The sequence below is a fragment of the Plecotus auritus genome, assembly GCF_963455305.1.
Source record: "Plecotus auritus genome assembly, chromosome: 13".
NCBI classification, from domain to species: domain Eukaryota; kingdom Metazoa; phylum Chordata; class Mammalia; order Chiroptera; family Vespertilionidae; genus Plecotus; species Plecotus auritus.
The window spans coordinates 25,067,573-25,086,254 of NC_137779.1; the positions used below are offsets into that span (position 1 = coordinate 25,067,573).

The 18,682-nt window shown below is 50.2% G+C and overlaps 1 protein-coding gene across 1 annotated transcript in view; it reads left to right on the forward strand.

Moving 5' to 3' along the window:
• Positions 1–18,682, forward strand: part of MYO18B (myosin XVIIIB) — a gene marked incomplete at its 5' end in the record, with an annotated part of 185,465 nt that overhangs the window by 105,705 nt on the left and 61,078 nt on the right. Inside the window, 2 exons of the mRNA XM_080649891.1 lie at positions 1,224–1,328; positions 6,545–6,697. Coding sequence (XP_080506017.1) covers positions 1,224–1,328; positions 6,545–6,697 — 258 coding nt within the window. The remainder of the gene's footprint in view (positions 1–1,223; positions 1,329–6,544; positions 6,698–18,682) is intronic.

Below are 18,682 nucleotides of genomic sequence, written 5' to 3' on the forward strand. Positions count from 1 at the left end.
AGGCACTGACACTGCCTTCACATCTAGTGACTGCTCTGCTCAGTCTCTCTCTCTCTCGCCCTGGCAGGAAATCAATTGCTAGCAACCTGGGCGGGAATGCTAATGGCCATCTGGAGTGGCAGTGGAGCGGGGGCCAGGAGACCGATAATTAACTGCTCTTAGCAAAAACTGACTGAAGAGTATGCACTTTGGAGCCTCTTTCTGACTCAGTTTGTCCATCTGTGAAATAGGGTCACTGAAGGCACAAGGTTACAGAAGGAGCGTGAAGGGGTGAGATAACGTAGATGAGAGAGGCTGGAGTGGAAGAGGGTGAGCAGAGCTGGTGGTATATTCACTCTAGTGTGGAGCGCCTGGTCTTGCGGGGTGGTTGCTGAGAAATCAGCGCCAACTGTAAATTCAATGAATCCCTTGTAGCCAAATGTCTTAATCAGTTCAGGCTGCTATACCAGAATATCATTAGGCATTTACTTCTCACAGTTCTGAGGCTGGGAAATCCAAGACCAAGGTGTCTGGTGCGGGCTCTCTTCCTGGCTTGTAGACAGCCACCTCCTCATTTTAAGTGGAGAGAGAGAGAAGAAGCAAGTTCTCTGGTGTATCCCCTCTTATAAGGGCACTTATCCCATCGTGGGGGGCTCCACCCTGATGATGTCATTCCAACCTAATTACCACGCAAAGCCCCACCTCCAAATACCATTGCATTTGCGGGGAGGGTTTCAACAGGTGAATTGTGGAGGGACAATTAGTAATCAGATATTAAACAGATAATCTCAAGTCCAACTACTCTTTTTACTGCATCATAGTATATTTATATGTTTAATAAGGGAGGCTGATGCATGGTAGTATGTTGGATGTAGTGTCATGCAGAGCCTGAAAAAATCAGCGGGCCAAGACTTAAGAGTTATTCAAGCTAGGGCATGGCACAGGTAGGAAACATCTGGTAGGGAATGGGTAGGGACCTGGGGGACAGGGCTTCACAATGAATGGTAGGGGCTCCCCGTAACTGCCCAGCTCTCACCATAGTTGTTGGGCTCCCAAGCTTTTAGGCTCCTGAGTTCTCCAACAGAGACACCTGCTCCTAACCACCAGGGCAGCCTTTATGGAACTGGGTGAAGGGCCTTGGACTCCACGTCATCCCCTCCGCCTGGGGAGGGTCCCTGCCTTGCGGGATTTGTCCCGAGGGAGCTCATTTCTCCTGTGCATGGATCTGTCCTTTGTGCCCACAGCTCCGCCAGCTGGAAATGCAGCTGGAGCAAGAATACGAGGAGAAGCAGATGGTCCTCCATGAGAAGCAGGATCTGGAAGGCTTGATCGGGACCCTCTGTGACCAGGTGAGGGGGAGCCACCAGCAGACGTTTGGGAGAACACGCTCACTGCCTCGGGCCCTATAATAGGGGGTGAGACATATAATGGGGAGGCCAGCTGGAGGGGTCTTAGGGCCTCCACCTGCTTCCACCAAGTGCCCTCTTCTCCACCAATTCTGACCCTGCCCATATTCACTGGCTCCTCATAAAGGGCCTTCCGGGGTCCACACTCAGCAGGGTTCTTGGAAGAACCCAGGAGAACAAAGAGGGTGGGTGCAGCCAGAGTGACAGACAGGTCATCTTGCCTTCAGCTGCTGGAGTGAGAGTGTGCACAGCTCTTGCTTTAATGGGTCCCCTGTGCTCACAGCTGGCTTCCCATAAGACCAAGACTCTTGCTAGAGGCAGCCAGGCTCAGAGAAAAAAAAAACATTCCCCAAACAGTTGGTGGCCCCTGGGTTTCCATTCCTGACCTCCCTGCCTTCTCGCCCTCCTCGTTCCCTCTCTCCCAGAGGAAACCGTTGTCCTGAGGTTGGGGCGTGAATTCCTCTGCATGTGTGTTTCCACTTTGACCACATGCAGCACATACGGGTCTCTACTCTGTCCCCCTCCGCATACTATGGTTCCAGATTAGGCTATGATAATCATGTAGCTCTAATGCTGTCATTTTAACTGCTGCACAGTATATTACTTTAAAATTCCCTTCTTCTGTTGGTGAATAGTCAGTCGTTGCCACTCTAAGACACACACTTGCAATACGTATTCTTATATATGTCTCACCGCACACAGGGACAGGTGTCGCCAGGGTGTGTAGCTGGAAGAGGAATTGCTGGCTCCTAGGACGGTCTCATTTTGGAATTATTAGATGTCGCCCAAATGGTTCCCCAACGTGACTGTGACAGTTTACACTGTCGCAGGATTTTTTAAATGTTTGCTTCCCCACATCTCCACTGACACGTGGCACTGCCAGATATTTTTAAAATGTTTGCCCGTCCCTGAGTGTTAATTGTACTGCTGGTCCCCTCGCCCCATCGCTAGTGAGGTTGTGTGCTCTTTACGTTTGTTATGGTCTTGCCTATTCAGTCTTTTGGCTTCTTTTTTTCTATTGGTCCTTCATGATCCTTATACAAATGTTAGTCCATTTTTGTTTACATATGTTGCAATTATCTCCAACTCTATGAGAAATCATTGCACTTTATGATGCCCTTCACTTAATAAAAAGTGTTTTTTATTTTAAATGTTTTCATTGATTTTTTTTAAATATTTTTTTTTTAGAGAGAGAGGAAGGGAAAAGGAGAGAGAGAAAAACATTGATTGGTTGCCTCCCACATGCACCCAGGCATGTGCCCTGACTGGGATTAATTCAATTTTTAGTCTCTAACTTTTCATAGGACAATGTAATTTACTTATATTTCTTACAATGACTGATATATCTGAATTTATTTCTGTTCTCTTCTTTTGTGTTTAGTATTTGTTGGTTCATTGTCCCCCCCCCCCTTTTTTTTTCTTTTTGCTTGACTGTTTTCCTGCTTTTGGATAGATTGATGGTGTAGTCATTCTGTGATCACTTTTGCTCACTGCCGGTGCTGAAGCTACAAATCATATTTCTGTTTTTGTGGTAGTCACCATACATTTTAAGATAAGCACTTAATTATAATTTTCCCTAGCATACTTTATTTAATTTTCACAACAATTCTGTGGGGTAGGTATTATTAGTTTCTACATATAAATGAAAGAAGTGAAGCTCAAAAGTAAAGCAAATTGCCCAGGATCACAAAGCTTGTCAGTGGCCTGTGTGGATTTGAAATGACGTGTCTATTATTTGAAAGCCCGTATTTTTTAAAATAGAACATCATGTTGCTTAAAAATGATTAAGATCCAGTTAACTAGAATCATCCCTTAGTGGCCCATCATTTTTCATATTATTATAAGTCAGCCCACTTCTGCCATTAATTTGCTGTTCAACCTTCAGCAACTCACCTTCTCTGGCCAAACCTCAATCTTCCCATCTGTAAAGGGGCTTGGTTATGCCTAACAGCCATTCCAGATCCTATTGTTCCCGGGCTCAGAGAGTTCTTTGACCACAGACATTTAACAGCTGCCCCCAGCAGGCTGCCTTTATTATTAATGACGAAACAATTGAGGCTTGACCACAGCTTCCCATAACAACACTAAACATTATTTAGATTTATTGGTTAATTATTCACCAGTTTTATCTAAATTTGAATCTTTGTGCTATAAAATGTGGACTTGCAGAGTGACATTCATTTCCCATTAACCTAATGAGTCCTTCCCTCCGCCCTCCCTTCCTGTAGCCATTCATTATGGAGGGGAGGAAGCCTTGGTCTGAGATTTTGCTGTGAATTTCGTTTCCAATGATCCCTCTGGAAAGGAGATGGTGGCGGCGTTTTCAGGGTCGTTCTGGCAGAGAAGAGGGTAGAATCTGAGCCATCCCTACTGCACGGTCAGTGCCAGCATCCGGGGGTGTTCCTGATGCCAGCCTGCTCCACGGGAGAATTAAAGGCACTTTAGGATGTGTGCTGAACAAGAACAGACACAAAAATAAGACAGGTGCCTGGCACACTGCTTAGATGCAGTCATGGTATAGGGCCTGGGCTCAAGTGAATACATTGGGATCTGGGTTCCAGTAGGCACTGTGGTACAGTGGTTAGACGCCTGCATTCGGATGCCGGCTGCCTGGGTTCAGAGCCCTGCACAGCTAGGGCATGGCCTTGGGCAGATCACCTGCCCGTCATGTCAGTCTTGTCAGCTGTAACTCCGTTTCATACCCTCATGCTAATCACCCAGAACAGGATGTACAAGGCTGTGCGCTCGCAGTGCCTTCCACCTGCAGGGCCCGCCCTGCACCTCACCGAGCTGTCCCATTCATCTGAGGCTCTTCCCGATCCCAGCCCAGCCTGGTGGGACCATGCTCCTCTGGGCCTCCATGACTCATCTTCTCCAGTGGGAAGAGCGAATCATACCTCTCTCATCGTATCGTTTATGAAAAGGACCTCTTTGCAGTCAGCAAAGTTGGGTTCATACCCTAACTCTGCCACTTACTGCTAGCTGTGCAATCTTGGGCAAACTGCTTCCCCTCCATAAGCTTTAGTTTCTTCATCTGTGAAATGGGGATGATGCTACTGCACAGCTCAGAGACTCACTTTGACGACGACATGTGCTGACATCCATACAGTGTTTAGGACAGTGTCTGACACTCATCCCTCCATATCTGAAAGCTATTATCACCCTTATAAAGCCAATCATCATAATGATGTCTATTGTTAAGAGATTGTCACAGGAGTTCAATGTAATGACATGTGACATAGGCCTGGCAAAATGCCTAGGCCTCAGCTCAGCTCAGCAGGTGAGGATATGAAGATACATGTATAATATATATTATGTATATCATATTATACAGGGTGTCCCAAAACATGTATACACGCTTTAACAGCTGATAGCTCAATTTTGAACATGAAATGTATTTTAATAGCCACTGCCTTTATAATTATTCAAAGTGTGTGTGTGTATATTTTGGGGGGACACCCTATATCGATATATAATCTCCAGCATTTATAATGTAAAGCAATACATCTGAGAACAAAGAACCGACTCACTTTTCAAAGCGTTCGAAGCTGGTGGTAGAAAAGGAGTAACGCAGAGTCTGGAGGAGTGCTTTCCCGGCCACCAGACAACACCCATAACCCCTTCTTTTTGCAAAGCCCTCGGCAGCACGCACAGTGCTTTCCGATCCGTCATCACGTCTGATTTCTGTCTTACCTCAACACCGAGGGTAGGGGTGTTTTTTAACCTCCTCTTTTACAGACGAGGACACGCAGGTCAGAGCGGTGACCTAACGCAGCCACAGTTCCTGCTGCTAGCACGTGGCGAGCCAGGGTTTAAAGCCTGGGCCACCTCCTCAATCCCACCTTCGTTCTAGAGCACCCGGGCCATTGTGAGCATTGCAGGAAATGCCTGTGCTTGGCACAGAGACCCAGGGACCCGGATGTGGAGAGGCTGAGTCCCACAGGGCCCCATTTTCTGTGATACCCTCATCGGATGGAGGGTGCCGTGTCCTTCCCGCTGGTCCCCTGAAGAGAAGGGCGCTGCTGTTTCTTGCAGAGATGCGAACTCAGTGCCCAGTCGGTGCTGTGTTTTCAGGGGAGACCGTGGTCTGGGGGGGTTTCTTGTTGAGCCCCGCATCATCTGTCTCCCTTGGTTTGTCTGTCTGTAGTGTTGTTGTCTGCGGGCAGTTGTCACCCCCTGGTGCCAAGGTCAGGGTGTGGCTTCAGGGTTCTGAGGAAGGAATACGCTCGCTTCTGGGTAAGGTCCCTCTGTGGAAAGTGGCCTTGTCAGCCTGTCCTTAACTGGCAAAGCCTGCAGGGGTCCTCAAACTTTTTAAACAGGGGGCCAGTTCACTGTCCCTCAGACCGTTGGAGGGCCGGACTATAGTTTAAAAAAAAAAAACTATGAACAAATTCCTATGCGCACTGTGGGCCCGGGACGAGTCGGCTCTTAAGCAGGACAGGCAGCAGCACCCGGCGGGCGGGATAAATGTCCTTGGCGGGCCGCATGTGGCCCGCGGGCCGTAGTTTGAGGACCCCTGGGCAAAGGGGACCAGCTCAGGGGACAGAAAGGCTGGTTTAGAGCTTTGAAAGCTGCGCAGCTATGTTAATACTATTTACTGACGTGTAACATGCATGCAGAGAAGTACACCATGTCCCATCCATGCAGCTCAACTAATTTCCATAAATTCATGAAGCCAGCACCCAGATCAATAACACTGATAATCCCCCGGAAACTCCCCTCCTGCCCTCTCCAGTGCCTGCCCCTCTGGGGTGACTGCTGTCCTGACTTCTGCCAGCAGAGGCCTCCCCTGACCTGTGGGCTCTTTTGCAAGGTGAAGAGAGGCCACGTTGATGACTGGGGCCAAAAAATGAGACAGAGTGACTTTGGGTCTTTACAGGCCGTGGGAACAGTATAATAGCTCATATCTGTGCTGTTACTATGAGCCAGGCATGAGGCGAAGCACATATGTAATTTTCACAGCAGCCCTGTGTGTGTGATACCATTCCCATTCTGCAGATGAGGAAACTGAGGCTCAGAGAGGAAAAAATGTCTTGTTCAAGGTCTTGCAGTGAGTGGCAAGAGCAGGATTCGAACCCAGGGAGCCTGGTTCCAGAGAGCTTGGACCCTGGCCACGGCTTTGCCATCTCAGCTCATGAGTGCCTTCCCTTGGCTTCCAGATCGGCCATCGGGACTTTGACGTGGAGAAGCGCCTGCGGAGGGACCTCAGGAGGACTCATGCGCTGCTGTCCGATGTGCAGGTCCTCCTGGGGACCATGGAGGACGGCAAGGCATCGGTCAGCAAGGAGGAGCTGGAGAAAGTGCACAGCCAGGTGGGTCCCTCACTGGGAAAGTGTCGCAGCCACTGGGGGAGTGGCGCTCCCTCCAGGTGTGTGTGTGGCCATGGTGCTGACCTAAGGTGGGGGACGTTCCCAGACATTCCCAGGGCTGATGGGTCCCATGGAGGTGGCACGTGAGGAAGGGGTTTGTCAATGACTGAGGCGTCTCGTTCCCTTCCTCAGGGCTGAAATAGGGTGCATCTTGAGTGCTTGGGCGGATCAGGGTCCTGGGGCAGAATGCCTGAGTGCGGCACAGGCATGCCTTCGTGCAGGCCTGTGTTTGTACGCAGGTGGGACTGTGTGTTTGTATACACGTGGGTGCATCCCCGCATTGACTATCGGGACTGGGTATGAAACTGATAGCAATAGTACTAATAATGCGAAGCCTATTACAACCAACAACAATAACAAGTAATAGCCGTTTGACTGCGTATTGGAATGCCACAGGCAGTGGTTGCGAGATGATGCTGATCGCCGCTGCCACCTACACAGGCTGTCGCACTGAGTCCTCAGTCACATAGTCATAAAGTGGCAAAGCCAGGGTTTGAACCCAGGTCTTCAGGCCCCACCATCCCTGGCTGCCTTAGAGGAGGCCTAGAGCAGCGGGTCTGAGGGCCAATCGGAGGTGAGGCCAGGCTGGCGTGGAGGAGCTCAGGATGTGAGCTGGTGTGGTCGGTGCCAGGTGCAGACAGTGAGGTCCAGGTGGCAGGCGTTGAGAGGTGTCAGTGGGTCAGATCCCATGTCCTTGTCCTCTCTATGACCCAACCCAGGGCACTACATGGCATCTAGTTGTCATGCCAACCTCGTCTCCTCGGGAACCGTTTTTCAGTCTTCACTTGTTTTCCGTGACCTTGATAGATTTGAGGAGTCGTGGCCAGGTGTCCTGTAGACTGTCCTCCAAGCTGGGTTTGTCTGATGTTTTTCTCATCATCACACCAGGTTTATGGGGTTTGGAAAGCACACCCCAGATGTGCAGTACTGTTAAACCAGAAGACACACGAATAAAGGCCCTCCTCTCTCTTTTTTTTTAAAAAATATATTTTATTGATATTTTACAGAGAGGAAGGGAGAGGGATAGAGAGCTAGAAACATCGATGAGAAAGAAACATCGATCAGCTGCCTCCTGCACACGCCCTACTGGGGATGTGCCCGCAACCAAGGTACATGCCCTTGACCGGAATCGAACCCGGGACCCTTCAGTCCGCAGGCCGACGCTCTATCCACTGAGCCAAACCGGTTTCGGCAAGGCCCTCCTCTCTTGACGATTCTATGATTCTTAGCAGTTTCCTTCATCAGCGCACCCTCTTCCAGGGCTTGTCCAGGCATTCCTGGTTTTAGTTCGTGACCTGGGCAAGCCCTCAGCCCCAGGAAAACCAAGACAAGTGGCCAACCAGGTGGGTGGTAGATGCTGAGCCTCTTGGTGGGCAGAGATGTCCATGCTCTCAGACAGGGGCCAGGCATCCAGGGCTCGTGCCAGCCCCCTTAGCGGGGCCATGTATTCTGCCTGTCTCCCTCCAGATATCCCCGACGCCACACCGTGCCAGCCTTCCCCTCCCCACAGGTGAGAGTTCTTGAAAGGAACCAGGGTGGTTTTGTTTCCTTTTTTTTTTTTTTTTTTTTTTTTTTAGTATTCATGAGAAATCTCCCTCTGCTGGGTAAAAATGTGTGTTTTTGCAAACTAGTGGTATTTAATGAAGGCGCCTTGAGCTGAATCAAAGAGCTCCATTCTTCTGAAAGTCCTTCCTCCCCATCTCTGCATCCGGCTCCTATCAAAGGGAATCCACAGCCTTGGCTTCCTGTTGCTGTTGTCATGGAAATTGTTATAAAGATGGCATCGCGTGGACCAGAGGTCAGGGTACAGTTGCTTTGTCTCCCAGCGCACGTGTCCCGGATGCCAGAGTCGGAGCTAATCAAATAAAGCCATGATGACATTGGGCATTGCTGTGTCTCCTCGCCGATGAACGGTATTTGTCCTTTACCTGAAGGCTCCAGGGACAGAGGCAGGAAGGGCAGACAGGAGGGGGAAGGGAGAGGATGCTGAGTTTGCCGCTGGCTGCATCTTAATTGCTAGGTGTGGTGCTGAACCATTTCATTCATCCATTCTCCAGGGCCTACTGTGTGTCAGACGAGGTGGTAGATCTAGGTACATAATGGTGAATAAGACAGGTATGGAACCCTCCCTCGTAAAACTCACATCTGATGGGAAAGAAGACAAGCAAGCAATGATACAAATAGAAAGACCCACACCTTAATTCAGGTAATAAAGGAAGGAAGTGGGGTTCTGGAATAGGGCATGGCAAGGGGTCTGGTTTAACTTGGGTGGTAAGCTAAACCACGCGGGGAGAAGGGAAAGGCAGCAGGGACCCATCCCACAACGTGCAGGGCCTGGAAGGTTTGGGTTTTATTCCAAGGGTGGTGAGAAGCCTTTGGGAGATTTTGAGCAGAGCGTGACAGACCATCCGATACACGTTTCAGAGGATAACTCTCTGTGGAGGAAGGACCGAGGAGGGGGTAAGGCGGCGCCTCTAGGAAGCTCGCACACCCGTCTAGGCCGGAGGAAACTGTCACCTGGGTTAAGTGCTGATGGAGGTGGCCAGGAGGAACAGACTTGGGTTGGTTTGAAGTTGAGGGGACTTGCAGATGGTCTGGGTCACAGCAGTCAGTGGGTTATGCATAATCCTTACCATAGCCCCAGGAGGTGGATAGTTCTAATTTGACCCATTTTACTAACAAGGAACCAGGCTGTGAGAGGTTGAGTAATTTCCCCAAGAGCACACAGCAGTATGTGTCTGAAAGCTGCAACGGTTTTGGACCCATGCAACTCAGTTTGCATAATAATGTTTGTGAAGCACCTACTGTGTTCCAGATTTTCCAGGTGTCTCGGGGTCCCCAGACTTGGCTGCACATCAGATAACTTACATGTTAGTTACAAATCACCAATTTCTGGATCCCATCCATATATATATAGTCCATATATATATATATATATATATATATATATATATATACATACATATAGTGCATACACACACACACACACACACACACACACACACACATATTTTAATCTGGGTTGGGACCCTGGATTTACATTTTTAAACAATCACATTAGGAGATTCTGATGCTGGTCTTAGACCCAGGATTTGGAAGCCATGGGGCTCATTTATCCCTCAAAAAAAACCCTTCTTGGGAGAAACCAAGATGGCGGCATAGGTAAACACCTAAACTGCTGCCTCACACAACAATTTCAAAACTACAATTAAAAGACAAAACGGACATCATCCAGAACCACAGGAAGGCTAGCTGAGTGGAAATTCTACAACTAGAAGGAAAGAGAAAAGCACACTGAGACTCAGAGGAGCTGCAGGAGGGAGGTACTGAGACGTGCATGCGGAGAGGACTGGCAACTGAGTGCACGGCTGGCTTTCTCAAGCAGGAGGGAGACAAAAGCTCCCGACTGTGCTGAACTCCAGTTCTGGGCGAGACTCTGGGAACCCAGACTTATACGGGGTGAAACTGGACTGTCAGGAAAGTGAAAAGCACACTGAGACTCAGAGGAACTGTGGAAGGCAGAGGTACCGAACTGCGGAAGGCAGAGGTACCAAGGCGTGCACACGGAGAGGGCAGACAACTGAGTACGCGGCTGGCTTTCTCAAGTGGGAGGAAGACAAAAGCTCCCGACTGCACTGAACTCATTTCAGGCGAGACTATGGGGACCCAGACTCATTCGGGGAGAAACTGGACTGTCTGGCAGAGGGTGGAACTCGAGGGTGGCTTTCTCTCAGAGGTGCTTGCAGCGATTACCACAGGACACTGAGACACAGGGGCCTATTAGGGCAGGGCTGACGGGGAACCAACGCTGTCTGCTCTGCCCTGAGACTCCACCCCATCCAAGCTGAGCACAGAGGCTTTTGCAAGTCTTGTCTCATAAGGGTGTCTCCAGCTCAGAAGTTCTCCCAGCATAGACACAGCTGATCCTCACAGCCAATTGGCCTGGAGGTCAATTCCTCCCAGTGATACCAACAACAATCAAGGCTTAACTACAACAAGACTGTGCACACAGCCCACAAAGGGGTGCACCAAGAGTGTCCACCTCAGGTAACTGGGGAGGCTGAGCCACTGGGCCCTACAGGACACCTAGCACACAAAGCCACTCTGTCAACTCAGGGAAGCAGCCAAAATGCAGAGACAAAGAAACAGATCACAAATGAAAGAAATGGAGGAAAACAAACGACTGGATATAGAGTTCAAAACCATGGTTATAAGGTTTTTCAAGAATTTTCTAGAAAAGGCCGATAAATTTAGTGAGACCCTCGAGGATATGAAAAAGGACCAACTAGAAATTAAGCATACACTGACTGAAGTAAAAAATATTATACAGAGACCTAATAGCAGACTAGAGGATCGCAAGAATCAAGTCAAAGATTTGAAATACAAAGAAGCAAAAAACACTCAACCGGAAAAGCAAAAAGAAAAAAGAATCCAAAAATATGAAGATAGTGTAAGGAGCCTCTGGGACAACTTCAAGCGTACTAACGTCAGAATTATAGGGGTGCCAGAAGAAGAGAGAGAGCAAGATACTGAAAACCTATTTGAAGGAAATAATGACAGAAAACTTCCCCCACCGGGTGAAAGAAATAGACTTACAAAACCAAGAAGCGCAGAGAACCCCAAACAAAAGGAATCCAAAGAGGACCACACCAAGACACATCATAATTAAAATGCCAAGAGCAAAAGACAAAAAATATTAAAAGCAGCAAGAGAAAAACAATTAGTTACCTACAAGGGAGCACCCATACAACTGTCAGCTGATTTCTCAACAGAAACTATGCAGGCCAGATGGGAATGGCAAGAATATTCAAAGTGATGAACAGCAAGAACCTACAACCAAGATTACTCTACCCAGCAAAGCTATCATTCAGAATTGAAGGGCAGATAAAGAGCTTCACAGATAAGAAAAAGCTAAAGGAGTTCATCACCACCAAACCAGTATTATATGAAATGCTGAAAGGTATTCTTTAAGAAGAGGAAGAAGAAGAAAGGTAAAGATAAAAATTATGAACAATAAATACATATCTATCAACAAGTGAATCTAAAAATCAAGTGAATAAAAAAAATCTAATGAACAGAATAAACTGGTGAATATAATAGAATCAGGGGCATAGAAAGGGAGTGGACTGACAATTCTCGGGGGGGAAAGGGGTGTGGGGGGTGCGGGAAGAGACTGGACAAAAATCATACACCTATGGATGAGGACAGTGGGGGCAGGTAAGGGCAGAGGGTGGGGTGGGAACCGGGTGGAGGGGAGCTCTGGGGGAAAAAAGAGGAACAACTGTAATAATCTGAACAATAAAGATTTATTAAATTTAAAAATATATAAATAAATAAAAAATAAACCCTTCTTGTTCGGCAGCAACACATCTGTTTTGCCGATGAGAAAACGGACGGTGAGTTTATACTAGCGTTCAACCGATTGTAAAATGAAATTTGAGTTCGGAGAAATGGACCCGGCACTTGTTAATTTTGTGACCTTCAACAAGTGACGGGACCACCTCGAGCCTTTTCCTAAAGTGGGGTGACATTGCTTGGCGTCCCAGGGACCTGTCGAGGCTAATGGGGCCACGCCAGTGCGGGCTTCGGCAACTTGAGCACACGCTGCAGCCTTTACAGCTCGCTAACCGCGGCTGTGGTTAACCTCAGGAACGGCGTGAGGATGAGGGAGTGTTTGAATGCACTTACAGATAACTGCAGGCATTCAGCAAATATTGATTCAGCCTCCACTCCGGGATGAATTCGAGGCCAGACTGCAGGGCGAGGAGGAGACCGCAAGGTCCTGCCCTCGACCCAGGAAGCAGACTGCCGTCGAGCGGGGAGATGAGCAGCATTCCGGTGGCACGTCGGGCTTAGCTAAAGAGGCGTCCTCACTTTAGCTGTGGGAGAGGAGCTGGTGGCTTCAGCTGTCTCTTTAAAGAGGGAAATGAATTGCTGGTTAGTAAGATGCTCACGGCCGTGCTAGGAAGCAACAGAGCACGAAGGGGTGGGGCATGTAGACACGGCAAGTATTGTGCACGAGGTTCCCAGGGGTGAGAGCAGAGAGGGCACTGTGGGTAACTGAGGCTGGAGCCTGCTCATGAGTGCGTTAGTGAGCCTGGCTAAGGAGTTTGGGCTCGATCCCCAGGGTGACAGGGAGCCATAGCGAGCTGCTGAGCAGAGAAGGGCATGGTCAGAGTGCTTGGAAAATGGCAGGGTTCCCGGTCTAGCTGCAGCACCAGCGGTGAGCCAGGTTCAGCTACAGCAGTGGTCTGCAAACTGCAGCTCGCGAGCCACATGCGGCCCTTTGGCCCCTTGAGTGTGGCTCTTCCACAAAATACCACGACCTGGGCGAGTCTGTTTTGAAGAAGTGGCATTAGAAGAAGTTTAAGTTTAAAAAATTTGGCTCTCAAAAGAAATTTCAATCGCTGTACTATTGATATTTGGCTCTGTTGGCTAATGAGTTTGCCGACCACTGAGCTAGAGGCATGGAAGGTCCCGGAGACAGAGCATCTTCATTCTGCCCATAGAGCCAGGATGCCCAGGCCCCATCTAGAATCCTGAGAAAATTATTTGGCTCTTTCTGCCCAGTTTCCCCCCACTGGGAGCCTGGCTCTGTCTCAGTTAATAACTGAGGTTTAAGACCCTGGTGATAAAACACGGAGGCCTCCTGGAGGGAGGCAGAGAAAACACGCCTCTTTGGGTTTGAATCCTGCCGCCGCTACCTAACTCACTGCATTATTTGGGGCAAGTCACTCTGCCTTTCAGAGCCTCCTAAAAAGGGGGTGCCCTAGTCCAGTGGTCGGCAAACCGCTGCTCGCGAGCCGCGGTTTGCCGCTCTGTTCACTAATGAGTTTGCGGACCACTGCCCTAGTCAGTTTGACTCAGTGGATAGAGCGTGGACCTGGGGACTGAAGGATCGTGGGTTCGATTCTGGTCAAGGGCACATGCCCAGGTTGCAGGCTCAATCCCCAGTAGAGGGCATGTGGGAGGCAGCCGATCAATGATTCTCTCTCATCCTTGATGTTTCTAGCTCTTTCTCCCTCTCCCTTCCTCTCTGAAGTCAACAAAAACATATTTTTTTAAAAATGGGGTGATGTTCTTGACTTCTTATGCTGATAGAAAGGACCCCGGACCACGGATTTGAAACAGTTCTCTCAGTTGAAAACTGTCTTAACGTACGGTGCTCCCCACTGGCTCCCTGTCCCGCGTTGGTGTCTGGGCCCACGCTTTTACAAGACCTCGTGAAACAGGTAGACGGGTCCGTGTGCCGGGTTATCTAATGACACCTGTTCTTCAGGAGCCAATTACTAATTAATTCCCATGACATGTTTCCACTGGAAACAAACTAATCTGGAGACAGGAGCCGTTCCAACAACCAAGACATGTAATTGAGATAATCGCCGTGCATAAGTAGCATCTGCGAGGAGCAGATGTGGCACCTGGCTGCGTGGGGAACGGTGCTGTCTGCTCCAGGGCAGTGGTTGCTTTAAAAAAGAAAAAAATCGATTCCTGCCTCTGACCTTTGTTTCCTCCCCCTGGGAAATGTGTTATTTGATTTTCGTGAAATAGAAAGGAGTTTGCACCGAGCTCTCCCGTTGTTTAATTAATTCGGGCCGGGGGCTGTGTTCACCCCTTCCTGCGGAGAACAAAGCTGTCGCCAAGTCTGAGTCGCTGGACCCCCTAAATAAGCCCTTGAGTCCATTCCTCCTTCTCCCCACTTACCACGCACCACCTGTGTGTCTCGGACTCTGCTGGCCTCCGGTCCTGTCTGTGCCATCTTTCCGACACCTGGTCTTTGGAGACAGAGTTTTAAAGTGTAAATACAGTCTTGGCTCTTTGTGTTGAAGATCCACCAGTGGCCCCAGAACACAGCCCTGCGGGTGGATACAAGCCTTTAAGGATGCACAGCTACCCTCCCGGGACCCCTGGCCAGCGCCGAGAACAGCTTGGGGGGCCCCCACACCTGTTCCCACCTCCCCACCTTTGCCCAAGCTCTGCCCTCACCTGTGCTCTTGCTTCTTCCCTGTGAAACCTCTTCGCCTCATGGACCTTTAGCCTCTGAACTTGGGTCTGGGCATCGTCCCCGGGGGCCACCTCTGACTTCCAGAGGCTGCGTGAGGGCCCCACCTCCCCTCTCGTGACCTCCTGGGTTTACCCCCAGGATAGTACATACCATTCTATCAAAATGACCCCCTTGACTTGTCTGTTTCCCTCTTTTACCATCCAAAGCCTTCACGGCAGGGTCTGGAATGAGTAAACATAGGAGAAGATTTGCCCAAAATCACAAAGGGGATTCGAACCCACGGAGTCGGACTTCAGTAGCCGGGATGGAATCACCACTACCCAGAACCGCCGATGCACTGCCTGTGGGCCCGCCGCTGCCGCTGGGCTCTCGTGGCCCCTCAGGAAGCCCCCAGGGGTCCCACAGGCCCTCCCAGGGGGGTTCCAGCTCAGCTCCAGTGTTCCGGCAGGTGGGCCCAGTCGGCTGGGGAGCTCCCAGGGGTGCTGAGGCACCAGTCTGAGGGCCCTCCCCCCATTCATGCACGGAAGACTGATAACCCTGACTCATCCTAGTGCCTTTAATGGAGACATCTGTCAGCAGGCGTCACCCCTGCTTCCGTGAGACATTGGAAATAATGAGTGAGCTCTGCAGAGATGGCCCCGATGCTGGCCTCTGTGTGAGGAGCCTGCAGAGCCCTCCTCCCGGCCGGGGCTGGGGGACAGGTAGTCGGTGTTTTATTTGATGCCCCCCCCACCACACTTTTTTTTTTTTTTTTTAAAGATTAGGTGGAGTGAATTGATTCAATATTAACATAACCCCGTCAGAGGAGGAGATAAAGACCAAATTGTAATTGGTTAAAACACGGTTATCGCGGGCCGCTCACCCCACAAATATTGACACTTCCAGTGCTGTGGTGCATGGAGGAGGAAAAGGCTGGTCTCATCATAGGCCCCGCAGGACCTGTGATTGTTGAGCTGCGGAGAGCCCGCCCCCCCCCCTCCCCCGCGCAGCGCAGCCATTCGCCTGGGTCATGTACCATCCTAACGACAATGATCCTGGTGGCAGGCAGCCAGCCCAGGCGAGCTCTTGGATGTCTTGGCCTCATGTTATCCCCCGAACCCACTGGAAGGCAGTAGATTCCATGCATAGGGGCCTTTCCATTTGGGGCCCGAGTGCAGGAGTGTGTCCGCATACAGCAAGTGCTCAATGGCTGGATGAGTCGGGTCCAATAAGATGGGCTGTGACTCCCCGTAGGAAGCAGCTGGGATCCGGCCCATTTTATTATGCAGGAGGAAGCGTGGCGTGTGGGAAACTTACCCCAAGTCACAGAATATGGGGGGAACTGGGATTAAAAAAACGTAATTTATTTTGAATTTCAAACTGACGAGAAGTTGCAATAGTCAAAGGATTCCTACGTATCCTTCACCTAGATGCATCTGTTTTTAGGATTTTGCCTCCTTTGCGGTATCCTTCTCTCTCCGAAGTACACTTCCTGAATTATTTGGAAACAAGTTACAGGCACAGTGCCCCTTTATTTTAATCAGAATCAGAAATTTAACATTGATAAAATAGATCAAATACAGATTTCTAAACCAGGGTCTTCTAACTGTGTTGCCGCACAGGCCAAATCCAGCCCCCTGGCTGTGTTTTTGTTGATGCTTTCTTTGTCTGCAAAGCCTCAAAGTTTTACTGTCTGGCCCTTGAACAAAAAGGTTGCCGACTCCTGATGTTAACTGCTGACTGTTCAGATTCTGCCCACTGCCCCATCCATGCTCTCTGCAGCATTTCCTCCCCGTTCAGGACCTGACCTGGGGATGCAGTTTCAGGGTGCCGTAGCTTCTGAGTCTTCCTTTGTATTTTATGGCGCGGCCACGTGTGGAGAGCTCAGGCCGGCTCTGTTGGAGACTGTTCCCCCTGTTTGGGCGAACTGGAGCTCAAGCCCCCACCTTTTTCACTTCAGAGCCTTTTGGATTTGTGCGGGCGGGTCTGAGGGTGTTCCAGGACACAGGGGTTTCAGTTTTATGACCAGAAACATCCCAGGCAAACAGGGCTGGGCCGGTCATCCTAGGGCCAGTGTCCGCGGCCCTCAGTGACCGGGAAGATAAGGGTCAGGGTGAGGGCAGTGGGCCAGATGCCCGTCTAAGAGCCTCCTCCTGAGCATCTGCTCAGGCCGCATCTGGGCTGAACCGGCGCCCTCAGTACGTCCTGGCCCCGGGTCTTGCTTATTTGTCCCATTTGTGCGTGGGAGAGTTCCTTGATGTTATTAGATGCCGTCGCAGCTTAGTCTCCTTGCTGTTTCATGAGACTTGGGCCACTGTTTATCCATTTTGCTATTGATGGACGTGTAAGTTGCCTCTAGATTTTGGTTATTATGAATGGGGCTGCTGAGGACGTGCATACAGTCCGAGAAGTGCAGTATCTCTGTGTCAGCGTTCCTATGTTCCCTGAACTGCAGTAGATACTGACAAAGGGTTCCTCCAGCTGCCTGCAGCCAGGTACACCCCTGCCTGCAGAGTGGGAGAGTTGAATGCGGGTAGGATAGGCGTGGCCGAGTGTTCTGGTTGAGTGAGTGTGGGGCAAGGCGGTGGGGCCGCTTTACTCGGGAGTCAGTCCAGGCTTCTCAGTCCAGCCCTCCAGGGTGCAGCCAGCCTCAGGCGGGGGCTTCAGGGCTTTCTTCTGTAGAGTGTGGGAGCTCGAACTATCCTGGTTCTTTCCAGGTGTGAGTGTGAGTGTGAGTGTGAGTGTGAGAGTGTGTGTGTGTGTATATGAGTGTGTGTGTGTGAGTGAGTGTGTGTGAGAGTGTGTGTGACTGTGTGTGTGAGTGTGTGTGACTGTGTGTGTGAGTGTGTGTGAGAGTGTGACTGTGTGTGTGATGTGTGTGTGTGTGACTGTGTGTGTGATGTGTGTATGTGTATGAGTATATGTGGCTGTGTGTGTGTGTGATGTGTATGTGAGTGTGTGTATGTGAGTGTATGTGTGAGTGTGTGTGTGAGTGTGTGTGGTGTGTGTGTGTGTGTGTGTGTGTGTGTATGTGAGTGTGTGTGTGTGAAGGACTTCATTATTAAAGGGGAATCTCATTAGAATGCCCTCTGCCCTGATCAGCACCTGGCCTGGACTTGATGGGGCTTCCCTCACTTATCCCAAAGTGAGCTCCTTCCAGCTTTGGAGAAGGGGGTTCACTTGGGGACCCAGGGTTTTCTGAGCAACTGTGGTCACTCTCCCTGCCTGGGTCATCACCTCCTATGGAGGTGGGTCCTGCATACATAGCCCTTGTCCTTCCTATGGAGCCGCTGTCTAAACACCAGAGACCTACACTGGGAAGCAGCCAGGGAGCGGCCAGGCAGCGAGCGGATAGCTCCCTTAGAGCGTGTACAGGGTTCAAGTGGGCAGCTCGGGGCAGTGGGAGCTCAGGCTGCAGGCGCAGGCAGCCCGCTGACCGGGCGGGTTAGTGATGCAACAAGGTGACTTCTTGGCCTCGCCTCCCCCAGTGCACGCCTGTGGAGTCCTTACCTGGTTGGCGGAAAGGTGAGCAAGATCCAGGTGGCCCCCAGGAGCCCGCCATCTAGTGGACAAACGGACATGGAGGCGCTCAGATCCTGTGCTATTTAGGGGAACAATGGGGTGCTGGAATATAATAAAAGGGGGGTATAAATGGGATGGGGGCAAGGACGGCCTTTTTCATTTTATCCTGCTTTTGTAAGTTTGGGGCTTTTCTTTCTCTGGAGAGCATCAGTGAACCCCAAATCCATCGTCACCAGAGCAGAAATCTGGAAGGAAATTTTTGAAGTCTGTTCAGTCATGCAGGGCCTGAGCAGCCCTTAGGTCCTGGAATACAAAATCAGACGGACCCTGAGGCCCTCAGAGGAAGACTTAAAACAAGGGGAGGGACCTGCTTTACCCGGAAGCGGGGGAGCACACGCCGCAGGGCCTCTAGGAAGCAGCCG